We start from the raw sequence: 17,185 nt of genomic DNA on the forward strand, positions 1-17,185 counted from the left end.
CTGCGATGTTTTGGTACCGCCTACATTGGCCAACAATGCTGACTAGGTAGGTTGCTCGCTAGTTTTGTTTAAACGTAACCCGATTTAGGGGAGGAGTATTTGGGAAAATGGCGTCTCCGAAAACATTGCCAAAAGATGCACAGGTAAAAATGCCACTTAAACGATTTTATAAGTTTAATATGCGTTGTTTTATTGTTTTTAGGCTTATGCTGATAAAAGCCAAGCGTTTAACGTTCAGTCACTTGTTTTATTTTATGCAATTAATGCTTAGTGCACAAGCGCGCGCTAGCACGCTACGTTAAACCATTCACTGCAAATCAATGGCTTCCTATTTGAATTTGTTGATAATTTTAACTCATTTTAAAATAACGCAAGTATTTATGTTAAGGGTTTGTTTAATATATAAATTGTTATACAGTTATATTTTAATATTTATACCGTAAAACTAAACGTAATTATTATGCGGGTGTATATCGCCACATACTGACATATTTGCAATTTTACACAAGACGACTTCATAGTACTGAATTGTTATTATCATCATATAATGCGTATTTGATTACTTCTCTGCTATTTCTACTTTTTTTTTTAAGGTTATGATCCAGATTCTTAAAGACATGGGAGTCACTGAGTATGAACCCAGAGTCATCAATCAAATGCTGGAGTTTACATACAGTACGTAGTGAGAACCATAAGCCCGTTAGTAGCTTGTAAAATGATTTGTTTTAAAAATAATTGTTTCTCTGCACTTCTAGATTGTTCAATTAGTAACTCAGATACTTTTAACTATCTTTAGGATATGTAACAACTATTATTGAGGATGCAAAGATATATTCTACCCATGCCAAGAAGTCCAACGTGGATGCAGATGATATAAGGTTAGCAATCCAGTGCCGAGTGGATCAGTCCTTCACGTCTCCACCGCCACGAGATGTAAGTTTGTTTTCATGACTTGTCTTTGTTTAATCTGCATTTTGGTAAATTGTTACACGTTTGTGACTTCAGTTGATAAGCATTGGGGTTTGGTCTGTCATTTCAGTTTCTGTTGGAAGTTGCAAGGCAGAAGAACTCCACACCATTGCCTTTGATCAAACCATACACGGGTCCCCGGCTCCCACCGGACCGCTACTGTCTAACTGCTCCAAACTACAGGCTTAAGTCTTTGCAGAAAAAGGTATTGCTGCACTAAATAATATGTTATTCCTAAATCTACCTGTTTTTTGGAGTTACTTGCCAGTATCTAAGGCTACGTTTACACAACAACAGGGTTTAGTTTAATCCAGTTCTAGGCCTTAGTTATTTTAGGGCATTTAAGTAGTTTTTACAAAAAAAAAAAAAACAATACTGGTGTCCATCTTGAAACAAAACAATGATACTGATATATGTCATAAGATATGTCAATACAAGGTGTTTTTAGGTTAAGACAGCTCAAACAGACATTTAAGTCTGGGACTAGAATAAGCCCTGTCTGGGAGACTGACCCAATATGTAGTAAAAATAGAGGAAAATGCCTATAGACTGAATTAACACATCTGTATGACTTCACCGTTATCACAGATTCATGCTTACGTAGTTTACATGGAGACAACGTGGCGTTGTTATAAAAAAAGAGGACTTGAAACCCCGTCTTTAAAAGTTTGTGTTTTAGGACCCCAAAACACGTCACGTAAATGAACGGACAAACAGCATAAATTCACAGATTTATTTCATAATGTTGTCATGTAAACGACAACGTCCTTTAAAACTCTTTTTTTCAGGGGTCTTCAACTACTCTTCTTCGAGGACCAAATTTTAAATATGATGCAGGCCAAACATTTATTGTTTTTGTTACTTTTTGTTATAAGCCATATATTAAAAAACATGCATTTTCTCAAAAGATGCACACTTCTTGTATCCAGTTTTTTGCTATTTTATTTAACTGAAAACTTATATTTTCTTTTTTAATCTTTTAAAAACAGTTGCAGTTTAATATCGCAAGGGCCAAATGTTAACAGTTCAACTATGAACATTGCAAGTGTAAATAATCAACACATGTATTTTTGTGTAGCACTAGCTGTAATGCAGAGCTCTTATGCTGCGTTTACACCAACCGCGTTTCAGGGGTCAGAATCGCGTAGACGCGCGGAAAAAGCAAGCATTTGACGCGCATCAGAGGCAAACTCCGCTTTTTGTGGGAGGGGCAAGTGCTATGCGGTTGTCTGTTTGCAAGATGACTGATGTTGATTGTCCAGTTTGTATTTGGTAACCTTACTATAGGGGGAAAATAAACGGCGCGGGTCGATAAACGTCACGTGACACAAAAGTGAAGTGTGTATTACAACTTACCAGGTTGCCCAATGTCCTCACTGACACTCTTCCAAGCGAGGTCCTTTTTATTCCTGCCTCCTCTATAGAAATAAGAACTTGTGTCGTATAGCTCCAGGTGACTGCTTATGGACAATATCAAGTGTTGGTTGAATGAGTGACTCGGGGCGGGGCTGCCACCACAGCAGCAAGCAGGCTCCTGATTGGTTAACACAGCGCGAAATTCCGCCAAAGTTCAATTTTTTTTAAAACTCGGGCATTAGCTGCAAAAGGCACCATTCGCGCGTAGCGCGCACAACGCTCAATTCGCGCTTTTCGCGTGAACTAGATGCGCGAGTGAGGCCGAAACGAGTCTTCCGCGCCAAACGCCTCATCCGCGCCGCGGGACCTCCAGATGCGCATCAACGCGTCTTCACATTGACTTAACATTGAAATCACTCGCGCTTCACGCCTCTTCCGCGGTTGGTGTAAACGCAGCATTAAACTTCTTTTGTTTATAACTTTGTAACTTTCATAAATTGTTACATTTCAAGTATTCACAACATACAGCCAGTCTTCTCCTAATGATGTACCTTTATAATATTTTTAAGCTAAATAGATTGAACCGCCTTTCACTGTACACTACATTCAGATGCGACTGTCGGAGTTTGCCCCTAGTGGCAGTTGTTATAATATTTTAGTTTAATTGTTGCCAACATGAGAGAGAAGCTCATTCCAGCATTAAGAGCCTTTAATCTAATAATATATTTAATAATTTACCTTACAGTGATCAATAGTTTTTAAAGGTTTCAAATGTTACTGATAAAGTTAAACAAAAAAGGATTATTAATTTTCATCTTGCACACAGTATTTTGATTGGGACACGCTGAAATACATCACTTCCGATCAGCATTTCACATGCGGTGTAGTTGTATAAGTTTATTTTATTTTTTTATGCATCCAAAGCTCAAATTGGATCCAATAATTACGCACCCACAGATGGTTGGCACCGCACGCCAATCCTTTCCGACTCTTTCCAGTTTATCAGCCGTCATTTGTCACGTACAGTGGAAATTTAAAAGTAACAAAGCTGATTTGAAATGAGAGAAAGATGAAGGATTATACGTTCATCAAATACTTTCGCTTCAAATCTGCCTAATCCCACCATCAGTTTGTTGGCAGAATCCATTAGGAGCCTGATAAAAAAAATGCTCATTTACAAGAAAACATGTAACAGACACGCTTAGAGGGTTTTGCATCTGAGCTCCTCATATGTAAACTTACTTAACATTTACATTCACAGTAAGTTTACTGCAAAGGAGATACTCGCTTGCTTTTTATGAAATGCAATGAATGGACTACAACGAGGTTCTTCTGAAATTTGAAACCGAAAAGCGTATGTGTTCTGCATCTAACAATGTAATTATGCGTAGAGTTAAAAATAGTAAAATAGGTGTTTATAAAAATTTAAAGGTGCATTGTGTAACTTTTAGAAGGGTTTATTGACAGAAATGCATATTTCTGATATTTTTCTGGCTGTTTGTTTGTCTGTCTAGGTGACTCCATCTGCAGGCAGGATAACAGTACCACGGTTGAGTGTGGGGGCAGTGACTAGCAGGCCAAGTACTCCAACTCTTGGTCAGTATAAGTGTTTTATGTATAATGTTACAAATCATTTGATTTCATCTGATTTAAAATCCAGATAGCCTACTGTTTTTATTCTGAGCATTTGCTTACCCTAAAATACATTTACTGTGCTCTCTTACTACCAGAAGGGCTTATATTTGTTAAAGATTAATAAATTAATCTACAAGAGCATAATCTAAATCTTTATTCACAGGTACGCCCTCAGTGCAGACGGTGGGAACAAAAGTAGGGACACCTGTGTCACTGACAGGCCAGCGCTTCACTGTTCAGATTCCCTCCTCACAGGCTGCTTCTGTTAAGTCTGGTAGGTACCAATCTCCGACATTGAAGAGCAGAATACTACATATGTGTCCCTGGGATTCAAACCCATTGCTAGCACAATGCTATACTAACTAAGCTACAGGAAGTTGTATTAGGAGTATGTGAAGGGGAATGCAAATGAGTGCTCTGTTATAATAAGTGTCATTATTTTGTTTGAATTTACAGCCACTCCAACCACACCTACAGTTCAGAATGTCCTTATCAACCCATCTCTCATCGGCTCCAAGAACATCCTCATCACTACCAATATGGTGTCCCAAAATTCATCTAGTGACTCCACCTCTCTCAAGAGGAAGCATGAAGATGAGGATGACTATGATGCTTTATAACCTGGTGTTTTCTGACTAGACGTAGGAGTGATTTTGTAAATAAGCAGTCGTGAATTCTGATTTTGCTTCTTTCAGTAGCCTTGTATTGTTTAGGTTATTACACATTAACAGCGATTCTATTGCAATGTATCATTCATTTTTTTGTATGTAAAATAAAATAAATTGATGAAATTTGTGTTTGGAAGTCTTTTTTTAAATCTAGAGTCATTTGAGAACATTTTATCCAAATGCAATGAAGTTAGGTAAGTTTAAATAATTGCATAGAATTAAGTGCATTAATGTCATTAAATCAGCAAAAATGCCAGTAGAGGGAGCTGTTTAGACATGAATGACTTTGCACCTTTACTCAAAGAATTGATGGACAGTTTATCATTTCAGTTTAGAGAAATTAAGTTTAACAAGAATTGATGATATGTTCAAGTAAATTAGGTACAGAAAATGATTGTAAACACCATTATGGATAAATGTTTCTCAGTCTTAAACTGAAGTCAAACACACGGTTGTGACTAGAAGGGATACAAATACGGCCAAATCTCGTGGCGATGAGCGCCATTTTTCATTCTAATTCTACCCCCTAACCTAACCCTTAACCCAAAATTTCACAAGATTTAGGCCGTTGTCGTATCCTGTCTTGCCAGAATCATTCATCATGGTTTTCATCCTACTCTTAAGCCGAAAGTATACTAGGGACGTCCGCGTATGCGCGCCGTCCGCATGACGTCATTTTCGTCATCAAGAGGGTCCGCGGCCGGCCGCGCGGACCGTCCGCGTGCAGCCCAAAATTTGAGACCGCGCGGACAGTGCGCGTACAGTCCGCGTACAACAGCGCATGCGCGTGAAAATATTTAGACAGTGCACTCCACTATAAACAATTATACAAAGAAAATAGACAGCATTTGCACACACACTATCGTTTTTCTTCTTTAACTTTTACTTCTTCCAAGAACAGAAAGCTCTGGAGCATGTTTGTTTGATTCCTGTTCTTTGTTGTCTTGTTGTTTGTTCTAAACTGTGTTTGCAATGGTGGATCAGTTACTTTTCTTCACCTATCCTAATGTTTTAATGTACTGTAAATGTCGCCAAATCAGTGCTGCCCTGACAGCCTGTTAGACGAATAATTTGAATAAGAAATCATTTGTATTGCGTATAGTGTCGAACGCGGCCATCCGCGTGTAGCCGCGGGGACTATACTCGGAAAGCTGCGCGGACGCGTGCGCGCGCGAGCCGGACGCGGACGCGGAAAAAAAGTATACCCGGCCCTTTACCCCTAAATCCAACGTCTCGCGAGATATGGTCGAAGCTGTATCCCCTCTAGCCAGACCCGAACACCCAGGCTGTTTCTCAATCCGAAGGCTGCAGCGTCCAAAGGTCGCATTTGCAGGCTGCATACGTCATCAAGACGTATCAGAATATTAATAATTATAAAGTTGACTATTGTTTTTAGTTAATCGTAAATTGTTGTAATATGCTTATGACTTGCGAATGTAATGCTCAATAAACCAAGCTTGATGATCAATGCAGCCTGCATATGCGACCTCCGGAGGCTGCAGCCTTCGTAACGAGCACCTCGTGCCTATTACGTAAACGTCTAAAGCGGCCCTCTTATTGGCTGATAAGACTATCAATCAAAGCTTCATCGCCCAATAGACTAGTCGCTCGCTCTCAAACTGTGGCGGCCATGTTGTGTCCGTGGGGGACTGGTGGAGTGCGTACGGAACAGATTCTGGCTCCGCTCGGGAGTACACGGCGGGGTTCGCGGGCTTGAACTCGTCTGGGCGTAACATCACACATCGACATGAGCCGTCCGTCCTCTGCCGGTGGCGCGGCTGGAGGACTCGGAGCCGTTAAAGTAGGAGGAAGTAAGCATGGAGGCTCCGGAGGAACAACCGCCTCCGCTGCTGCAGCGGCTGTGGGGGTGCCCGGCTCTGTCTCGGTCACCGCGGCCGCTGTAGCCCTTCCAATCACGGCCCTACCAGGACAATCGGCCGAGCTGACAGCGCTGTTCGAGTGTCCGGTGTGTTTCGACTATGTGCTGCCGCCGATACTGCAATGCCAGGCTGGGCATCTGGTGTGTAACCAGTGTCGCCAGAAGCTCAGCTGTTGCCCGACCTGTCGAGGCCCTCTCACCCCGAGCATACGGAACCTGGCGATGGAGAAAGTTGCATCCACATTGCCGTTTCCGTGTAAGGTAAGAAATCCTCGGGCTTGGATACTTCACAAGCAAACCAAAAGTTGCTGTATTCGTGTGTAAACAAGACGTACGTTATTTGCAACAGTCAACTTTCTGTGATCAAAAACTGTAAGGTAACGTGAATGCAACCGTGGTGTTTACAGTATGAGGTCTCAAAATGTTGAATGAAACAATGTACAGTATACGACCATACAGCAACATTCAACTTTGTATGAGGATTGTAAGCTTAGTTGAGGAAGTGTGTCGCGTGTAACTAAAACTCAGGTGCCACAGGTGTGCATTACATCATGCCAAGGAGATTGGGTGCTTCACTTATGTTTTTATGGCTCCTTGCCCTTCAATTTCTTTGCTTTGTGTTATGTATAAACTCGTCACAAGATATTAAAATAAACAATGTAAAAAATGTAAAAACTTATACATGCTGATGTAGGGGAAAACAGTTTTAAAGTAGTACATCTAAAACATTGAATCGGAGATCAAACTTCAGTGATCAAATTGCATTTGAAACCATTGTATTCTCCCAGGTTTAAGCCTTTTTTTCGTTAAAGCAGTTGCAAAAACAATTTTTTACTCCGTTTACAGTAGAGGTCGACCGATATGCTTTTTCTCTGGCCGATGCCGATGCCGATTTTTTAGAAATCAGGGCAGCCGATGGCCGATATGTTTGGCCGATTTTCTATATGTACATAATAATCAAAATGTTCTCATCATTATTAGCAGATATTTTAAATGCAAAAATGTCACTATTTAAGTCAAAGTATTTAAAAATATATGACTGGTCTTTCTGAAGAGTTTTACAACCTCCTCTGCACCATGCATTTATCAGACACAGATATTACCTGACACTCTGCCGTCATCATCTTTGATCAGTTTTTTACCATGGCTTTTATTGCTTTGTAGGATAAAATACTTATTTGGTAGACCTGATAAAATATTTATTCATCATAAAGTTAACATAGTAAATGTCTATGGTTTTTAGTTGAGACTGTTATTTAGGGCAAATCTTTTTAAACACATTTACATTCTCATTTCTGAGACGCTATAAGTGACTGATTGTGCTGACAGTGACGTCTTGTGACTTTAGTGTTGGGACAGATCTGTTGTTTCAACCGTTCATTCAAACGAATCCGTTCAAAGGAGTCAGTTCGCGAATCGGACGCGCTGTGTTCTAATCCAGGCTGAACAGCGCAAAACTGTAAACAAAGTGTTACTGTAACAACACGAAAAACATTTCCTCGGTGGATATGATTTGGTCTTCCGACCTTTCGCCATCGGGTCAGTTTTGTTTTGAGTAATAAAAGCAGGGAGACAGAAAGCGTGCGGGCGCGGCTCTTCTCTCTCTGTCACGCAAACAAAACTCATCATCACTCATTAATCACATGAAATGAGCCTAATCTTTGCACGGACAGTGCACCGCGAGACATAACCCCGTCGCGCTGTTGTACTGGCTGCTTAATTCGCGCGATCCCCATCATTTAGTAAAGCTGTTTGTGAACGAGGCATGGCTGCACACACACGAGACGGGAGCGAGCTGCTTGCAGCAAGAGGCAGGCAGCGTCACGAGCTCTACAACAGCGCTTAGGTGCCCGCAGATGCGCCTGCCTATTAATCGGCCTAATTTTGCAGCAAAATCGGCCAATTAATCGGCCGGCCGATAAATCGGTCGACCTCTAGTTTACAGGTTTGATTTATCTTTCTGTGCTTTTTTACACATTGGTTTGTTTTTGGTTGAATTTTTGTACTGACTGCCTGGCCTGAAACATCACCATGATTACATCACCAGCACATTAAACTTGTATCCTCAAGGTTATCACCAGTCTGTGAAAGTTGACTAGTACTCTTGTTTCCTGAGGTAAAGTTTCTTCCTTACAGTGGCTGTAATCGGGACGTGATGTAGTGGACGAGTTTTGAAACAATAACAGACCCAGTAAAGGAAAGTAGCATTTGTAGGGAAAGAAAAGATGGTTGTTTTTAGGAAGTGACAAGTTATTTGATACAGCATTAAGGACTAGTTCTCTCAAAACTGAAAAGTCTAACATCATTTAGCCATTTTATTTCAAATCTGATTCTGTTATACTACTAAAATTCTGTTATATCTGAATTACAACAAGTATTGTAAAATAGGTTCATACAACTTGTGCGTTGTATTTCGAGTCTTCCGAAACTAAGGCCCTGTTTACATCTGGTCTTAAGATGGGTTATGGTCGATCGTATGACAAGTGGATAAGAGGGACACATTTTCAACTGCTTCTGTCCTGATTACGTTGATCTTCAACACCTCAAAAACTACCCGGTCGAATGTGTTTACACCCCGTTTACACCTGTATTTAGCGTAGTGCACTCGTGATCAACCAAAATGCATCTTAATACCAGGTGTAAACAGGGCTTAAGTCATATGAACTTTTTTGATACTTTCTAGTGCCTTTACGTCATTGTGGAGCTTGGTAAAGTGTAGTCGGGATATTCTTATAAAGTTTACTTGTTGTTTCAACAGAGGAAAGTCATGAGGGTTTCGGACATCGTCAGGGTTAGTAAATAATGGCAGAATTTGTATTCGTTTGCTTTACATACAGTACATAACAAACCTCAGATCTTCGTAAATGGATGATTCTGGTAGGTTTATGTCAGGGATAAGTAATCAGAATGCACTGTGTGAGAGAGTTTTAGGCCATACATAACTGTCACCTGCCTACGTTTTTAATAAGGTTGGAATGTGGCACCGCACTATTAAGTTACTAGTATTCTGGTCTGATGGATGTAAATCTTTGTCAAGTTAAGGTGGCTTATTGACAAATTTTGTGCACTTTTTTCTATAGAAGCTGAAGATTGCTCGAGTACTCAAATGTGGCATCGATGATCGATCACGAAAACGATGATCATGTGGTTTTATTTATTTATTTATTGTGGATTTGGCGGCATTTGGATGTCTGGTTAGCTTTACACGCGCATGTGGTAGTAAAGACTGGGTCTGGAGATGCATGTTTGACGTCGTGTCTAGTTTGTTTAGCGTGTTGTGATTCGATAGCAGCTTAGGTTGCCATTAGCTTACCTGGTGACTGATGTATTCCTGTGGGCGGAGTTTAGTCAAAAAACTGTTCTACTGACGTCATTAAAGCAGGAAGTAGAGGACTGTAGTCCAAACCGGCCATTTCAGGTGAATTCTGTTAAAGAAAATATATCGCCTGGAAGTGACGTTGAGCTTAATCATTTTACAGTAGAGATGCTCCGATCAGCATTTTTGGGGCCGAGTTTGCACCATTTGTAGAAATGAAACTAACTATAAATTAGGTATATTATTGTTTTAATAGAGAATCAAATAAATAAGCACAACAAATATTTCTTCTTGCAAAGAGAAATGTAATATGCCTTTTAAAAAGGTTTATGTCTGTTAAAAGTAATTAAAATAGAACAATTCACAACCTTTACTGTATGAATTAAATATACACGCATTCGCATGAAGTACGATGAGCAGAGAGTAATTTTATTGAGAGATGAATTAGGATACTGTAGCTTTAAGACGTGGGAGAGATCGTTCTCTTCACGTGCACTGATGACCGGCTGCTGTGTATGTGTGTGGCGGGTGTCCGCAAACAAGAGCAGCTGTGAGGAAAATGGAAGTTTAAACCTTCAAAACTTTAAAACGAATGCAAGTAATAAACTTTCGTCATGAGGATGCAATTGTCCACGATAGATATGTGTTGTATACGCTGTTTGATAGGGATGTAAAGACGCATCACGCTGAGGACCGGAGCGCATCCTCATAAATACGCATATCTTTGTAAAGGTAGAGAGAGAGATCCAAATCTGCATGTCACACATGAGCAACGGGTTACAAAATGCTCGCACTGTGTAAAATGGTCTCTAATTGCAGCCGCATCAGGAACGCTATGATGACAAAAGTAAACAGAAAGATTGGCTCTTGAGATCAGCAAATTTAGCGAGTGCCGATCGCGTCTTTTTAATGCCGTTATCAGCCGATTACGATCGGCGGCCGATCGATCGGAGCATCCCTATTTTACAGGTATTATTTAGCAACATTACACACTACTACACATTACTAATAAAGTTTGAAATATGGATCAGGAAGAACGTGACCTTTAATTCAATTTAAGTACACAGAACATTTCTTGCTAAATTTGTAATCAGACCGACAAGACTTGCCATGAGTCAAATGACTGATTCAGTGAATATATTTAGTTAAAAGATTTATCAGACTGATTCAAACTGATATAACCCACCCTTATATGTTTTTAAATGCAATGAGTGAGTGTCTTGGCATTATTTTGGAGGCAGATTGTTATTTTACCTCATCATATTCAGTTTGCAGTGTAAGCTCAGAACAATTTTTTTTTTTTCGTTCGCACCTGCACCCTCCAATCTGTTCCTGTGCACACCAGATTCATTTATAATGAATGTAATTTAATCTGTGGATTGATTCCAGATCGGTTGGTGACCAAATTGCAAAGCAAAACGAAATAGTTTTTTTCCTCCCACCTCTTGCAGATGCTCTTGGCTTTGAGATTTTTTGCAGATAATAACATTGACAGATTTGTTGGAGAGAAATAGTATTTTTGATGGCCACAGATCAACTTGTACTGGGTGTGAAAATAGGAATAGTTGCTTGATCAAAGAGACCTAAAATCTAATGCTTTGAAATAATTTTTAAGTTAAGAAATGAGACTCAACCTCCCAACATTTGGCCTTTTTTGGGATTATTGGTATGGGATGAATAGTTATGTATTCCCTGGTTTGATGCATGGTTTTTGTCCATAGAACAAGAAGTGTGGGCCAAGTTGTGTGCAAAGATTTAGTACTGATGAATTATGTGAGCTATAGTGTTATGTTAGCTTCCCATTACGTGCATGCATCACTAAACATTATAATTTTCAGTTGGTATTGGAATTTTAAACACCCAGCACTGAATGTTCAGTTTTTACCGAACGTCTCTCTTTCTCTCAGATCTGTTTAGGATCACTGTTAGCAAACACCTCTGAAACCAGAACCCCTCTTCCTCATTCCTCCATTCAAAACTCTTCTGAAATGATTGAGTTAGTTTATAGAAATGCACGCTACAGGAGAAGTGGAAAAGGAAATGTGTTGGATGTCAGCTGTAGTGTCTCCTCAGATGCCTTTAGCAGCGCACATATTGTAGGATGTCCGTTTGGAGCACAGCCTGAAGTGTCTGGCAGGAAGGGAGCAGTTTCTTTAAGCTGTCAAAAAACTGCTTTCCTCACAAGCCAAGCGCTGGCAGCAGGCGGATGTGTCCGGCTGGTGTTTGTAAACAGATTAGACATGGATGTTCTTGGTCCCCTCAGGCTGAGACCATGTTTTGCTATGTTAGTCTATTTTTAGGCTGTTCTGTGGATTTGGTAAGAGACACCCTGCTGTCACTATGAATAGTGGCAGGTTTAAAGCAAATTAGAGGATTGTAATGATCCTGCCACTGTTATTCCTCATCGTTCCCAATGAAATTAGAAGAGCTCCCCAATGTGGCGAACACTGGCGGTGGTGGCACCTGGATACTGCGCATGTACTGTACTTCTGTGATTTTTAACCTTGGGTGTAATACTTGTTCAAGCATCTGTTTACACAGCACAAGATTTGCTTGAAAAACAGTTAAAAGTTTTTTTGTAAAAGTTGTTTTTATAAATGTTTATTTTATCACTAAGACTAGTGATGCATGCATTGGCCACCAATATTTATTGGCCAGTTTCTGTTTGTCAGCTATAGCCTGAACCTGTCAATACAAACCAATAGTTTGTTGTTGTAACATTCTTCTTCTGAAGTAGCTAAATTTATACTTTATTAACACCCACCTAAAGGATTATTAGGAACACCATAATAATACTGTGTTGGACCCCTTTCGCCTTCAAAACTGCCTTAATTCTACGTGGCATTGATTCAACAAGGTGCTGAAAGCATTCTTTAGAAATGTTGGCCCATATTGATAGGATACCATCTTGCAGTTGATGGAGATTTGTGGGATGCACATCCAGGGCACGAAGCTCTCATTCCCAAAGATGCTCTATTGGGTTGAGATCTGGTGACTGTGGGGGCCATTTTAGTACAGTGAACTCATTGTCATGTTCAAGAAACCAATTTGAAATGATTCGAGCTTTGTGACATGGTGCATTGTCCTGCTGGGGGACAATAAAGGGATGGACATGGTCAGAAACAATGCTCAGGTAGGCCGTGGCATTTAAACGATGCTCAATTGGCACTAAGGGGCCTAAAGTGTGCCAAGAAAACATCCCCCACAACATTACACCATTGCATTAATGAGAAATTGAACAGGTGTTCCTAATAATCCTTTAGGTGAGTGTATAAAGCAACAGCAATGGTATTAAAAGTGGGTTTAAGAAATACGTGATGTTCTATAATAGGGCTGGGTATCGATTCAGATGTTCCAGATCGATTCGATTTCGATTCATAAGCTATCAAATCGATTCGATTCCGATTCTCAATTAAATTTTCGTTTCCAGTTCTCAGGTAGGTTTTTATACTCGATTCTCGATTCAACTCAATGAATATAGATTTAATACACATACTATATTGATAAAAAAGAACAGTGAACAGCAGTTTACAAGTGGGTAATTAATAAAAAGAAATTAAAAGCCACAAAACGTCTTGCTTGCGAAATCTAAAATGCTTCCATTCCTCCGTTCAATGTTTGCGGAAATAAATATGAAAAAAAAAATCGATTCTGCTCTTTGAGAATCGATTTTTAATCGACCACGTTTTAAAAAACGATTAATCGAAAAATCGATTTTTTTGCCCAGCCCTATTCTATAATAAAAGGTCATGAGAGTTATTGTTATTAAGTATTTGAAAATAGGGTGTCACGGTTCTCCAAATCCTTAATTTGATTGCATTTTCGATTCTAAAGTAACAATTTGATCTGATTCTCGATTTTTACCAGTTTTTTAAAGCACAGAAAAGCCATGCCATTTTTAGACTAGACTTTTATGAAATATAATATCTGACCTTGAACCCATAAATGTCCTGCCATGTTAGTCGTGCTGCCAGTGGAAAAAATAGGGTACACGCTGTCAAATGAACATTCCTGTCTGTACTTTGGACTTTAAAAACACGCTTTTATTACCATTAGACGAGACCGTGAGACTCTTTGGATCAGTAGAGACTTTAGTGTTTTAAGTTGTGTACGAACGCCACCTATTGGGCAATAGAGGAAATATGGATTTATGTATTTACTGTAAAAACTCATCATTGGCATCATTTTGCAAGTTATTGATTTTTTTTTTTTTCAATATAGTGCCGTCCTCGACAAAACTTTTGCCTACTTTTACTTTTCTCTTAACTATAGATACAAACACAAGCAGCTTGCCATAACACACACACACATGTCGTACACGCATCATAAAAAAGCACAAAGCTCTCCAGGCTCTCAATGGCGATTAAAAAAGCAACTGAGATTAATGAGAAATCGGCAGAGTTTTCACACTTGAGCTGCACCGCAGAGGTGGATCAAAGGACCATTTTACCACCCAGCGTTTCCACCCCCTCCCGAGTAATATCCTTCATCAAATCGCTGGAGGAATAAATGCGAGTGGCCCATAATTAATTTCACAGATGAGTTGCTCACAGAGTGACTCGCTCGGCCCTTCTGTGGTCATGGTAGAGAAACGACGTGGTCAGCATATTGACATGTGAACTTCAGAAGACAAAGTCCTGTATTGGAACGCACAGAATGACAGAAATGAAAGAGTGACTTCTTGTATCTCTGGAGGGCAGAGGCATAAAGGACGACCCGAGTGACGGGCTGAGGTTAATACAGAATGCTTTTAATGGCACGAGTGCTTTCACTGGGTTTTAATATAGGACACGGTCATCTTCACACTTCTTACTGCAAGGTGCAATTTGGTCGATATAACGCAATTATTGTTAAATTAATGCCAAAGCAGGAAGCCACTGGTGGCGTTTGGTGGCTGTGGATCAACTATGGATGTTGGTCTCTCTGTGCCACCTATAGAGCGGCAGCGTGAAGCGCACTTCCTGCTTGGCAAAAGCTCTGCATTAATAACGCTGTAAAATAAATATAAATATATATATATATATTATTCGAATCTCAAAACTGAAAATGGAATGTCTCGAAAAATTCTGGTCCAGCCCTAATTAGTTATTATTGTTTTTTCACGTGTGCATTGTTTTTATGTGGCAGCATTTCTTGTCAATCTTCAGTCCGAGATGTCTTGCAGGTCACCTGCAACAATGTTTAGCAGATAACCAAAATTACCTGCCACTGTGCAAAAATTTCCTGCATTTGGATGATGATGTTTTTGTCTGACTGCACAATTTCTTGTAAATATCTCCTCCACTTCATTAAGCAAACCCAAAGTAATAGCACATTACGGTTTAATACTGTAGTTAAATTTCTTGTCCAGACCTCTGGTAATTATAAACAGAATAGTTTTTATCACGCTGTGAGCAATATCATTCTCAGCTCCATCTTATAATAAGATTATCCCATGTGCTGGAATGCAGTGAGCCCCAAGCACGTTTTTTTTTCTGCAGTTCTCCTGCTGAACTGCCTGTGGAAAACCATATTGACCTTTAGCATCTTGTCAGCAACATTCTGCATTTGCCCCATATGCACATTAACACGTCACCCTTCAGTTCCTTAGGACGGCGATGATAAGCACTGTGATCCTCAACCACACGCATTCAGGGTCATCTTCTGTTTAATGAAGTGATTCTGCATACATCACACTCATGATTTTACACACCTTCATTGGGTTCGGTGGCTCACTGGATACAAGGAAAATGGCTCAATGTGGGGCATAAATGAAGTACAATGATTCACCGTAAAGAAATTAATCATTTAAAAGCTAAGGGGTTAATTGAGCTCTTTTGTGAACATTGGTCTAAATATTTGACTTTGTTGAATGTATTAAGGTCCAGGTTTTTTGCAATTAGAAAAGTCTTTGAAAAGAGCTTTGTTTACAGAGTTAGCTGTTTAAAATTGAAATGTATACAGTAATGTCTGTGCCATAAGCAGTACCAAAGGAAGTTACAAAAACTACGTACAGGTTGCGTGTATATTGCCTCGTTGTTCGATCCAGCAGTGAACAGCCAACCCAATTTTAAGGGAAAGTTTTTTATTGTATTATTTACATTTTTAAGTTTTAAGTTTTACAACTATTGAGATATAAAACATACAAATTTGTATTGTTGTACGATCTGCCGCCGCCGTTGTGGTTAGAAATGAACCTTCATGCTTGCTTGCTCGTTTCCGGTAATCATACGGTTTTGTATGATTCACATTGTTCGTATTAATACAAAATCGGCATCTTGTAAAATAGTTAAGTTTTCACGTGAGATCAGGTTGAGCCAGCTAGAATGCTTAAAACAGTAAAGCATAGTACAAACAGATTTCATATAGTTGTCTTTACATAGTACGCTTATATTTTACTATACCAAAAAATTACATACTGTAGCTTTAAAAGGACATTCCACTTTTTTTAAATAAGCTCATTTTCCAGCTCCCCTAAAGTTAATTTTTTTACCGTTTTGAAATCCATTCAGCTGATCTCCGGGTCACTTTTAGCATATAGCTTAGCATAATCCATTGAATCTGATCAGACCATTAGCATCGCGCTAAAAAATAACCAAAGACTTTTGATATTTTTCCTATTTAAAACTTGACTCTGTATTTACATCGTGTACTAAGACCAACAGAAAATTAAAAGTTGCGATTTTTCGTCGGTCTTAGTACACAATGTAACTATAGAAGAGTCAAGTTTTAAATTTGCTAAGCTATGCTAGAAGTGCTAGCGCCAGACCTGGAGATCAGCTTTAACTCTCGTGTATGTTGGAATTTCCATTAAAATAATGCATTGGCTGTTTTACTGAATTTTATTTAGTTTAACCTTCAGCGTCAAGTCAATGATATCTTTAGCCAGCCGCAATTAATTCTCTACTGGGATGACCTTTCTTTATCCCATTGAACTAGTTAGCGCTTACCTTAAGTCCATGGATAGGTTAAATAAGCTAAGTAAGGACCCATCAGTCCTGTCTCTATATAAATATATAGCTCAATCATTTGTCTCCGAAGATCAGATCCTCTACATGAATGAGGTGGAAAAAAGTCAACCAGGCTTAATGGAACGGCTTAATTGTCTCCATTTCAATCACCCAGCCTTTGTATCTCTGCCTTACAGCTTTGCTCTGTCCCCAGCCAGCTGCTTCCTCGGGCGCTGCTCGTTCACTTAAAGGAGTCTTTTAATCAGGGACCATTTGGAGCAGAGGGACGGGCAGCTTGGACTATTGTGTCTGGACTGAACGACTCCCATGAGACTAAGCTGAAGGGGACAGTGCAGTTTGTCATACAATGGGGCTTCAATTGAATGAAAGTGCGATTGAACCTTGTTCCACCCTATTAGGATTTGAGGAATAG

The 17,185-nt window shown here is 39.6% G+C and overlaps 2 protein-coding genes across 2 annotated transcripts in view; both read left to right on the top strand.

Moving 5' to 3' along the window:
* Positions 1 to 47: 47 nt before the first annotated feature.
* On the top strand, positions 48 to 4,727 carry taf9 (TAF9 RNA polymerase II, TATA box binding protein (TBP)-associated factor). The gene is made up of 7 exons (XM_065287364.2): positions 48 to 143; positions 594 to 675; positions 797 to 933; positions 1,040 to 1,174; positions 3,840 to 3,921; positions 4,124 to 4,234; positions 4,417 to 4,727. Exons 1-7 carry the CDS (start codon positions 108 to 110, stop codon positions 4,578 to 4,580), a joined length of 747 nt encoding a protein of 248 aa, XP_065143436.1. The 5' UTR covers positions 48 to 107; the 3' UTR covers positions 4,581 to 4,727.
* A 1,518-nt stretch (positions 4,728 to 6,245) lies between these two features.
* Positions 6,246 to 17,185, top strand: part of siah2l (seven in absentia homolog 2 (Drosophila)-like) — a 34,647-nt gene continuing 23,707 nt past the window's right edge. The window contains exon 1 of the mRNA XM_065287367.2: positions 6,246 to 6,768. Within this exon, the coding sequence (XP_065143439.1) occupies positions 6,376 to 6,768 (393 nt within the window). The 5' untranslated portion in view covers positions 6,246 to 6,375. The remainder of the gene's footprint in view (positions 6,769 to 17,185) is intronic.

The sequence above is a fragment of the Paramisgurnus dabryanus genome, chromosome 18 (assembly GCF_030506205.2).
Source record: "Paramisgurnus dabryanus chromosome 18, PD_genome_1.1, whole genome shotgun sequence".
Lineage (NCBI taxonomy): Eukaryota > Metazoa > Chordata > Actinopteri > Cypriniformes > Cobitidae > Paramisgurnus > Paramisgurnus dabryanus.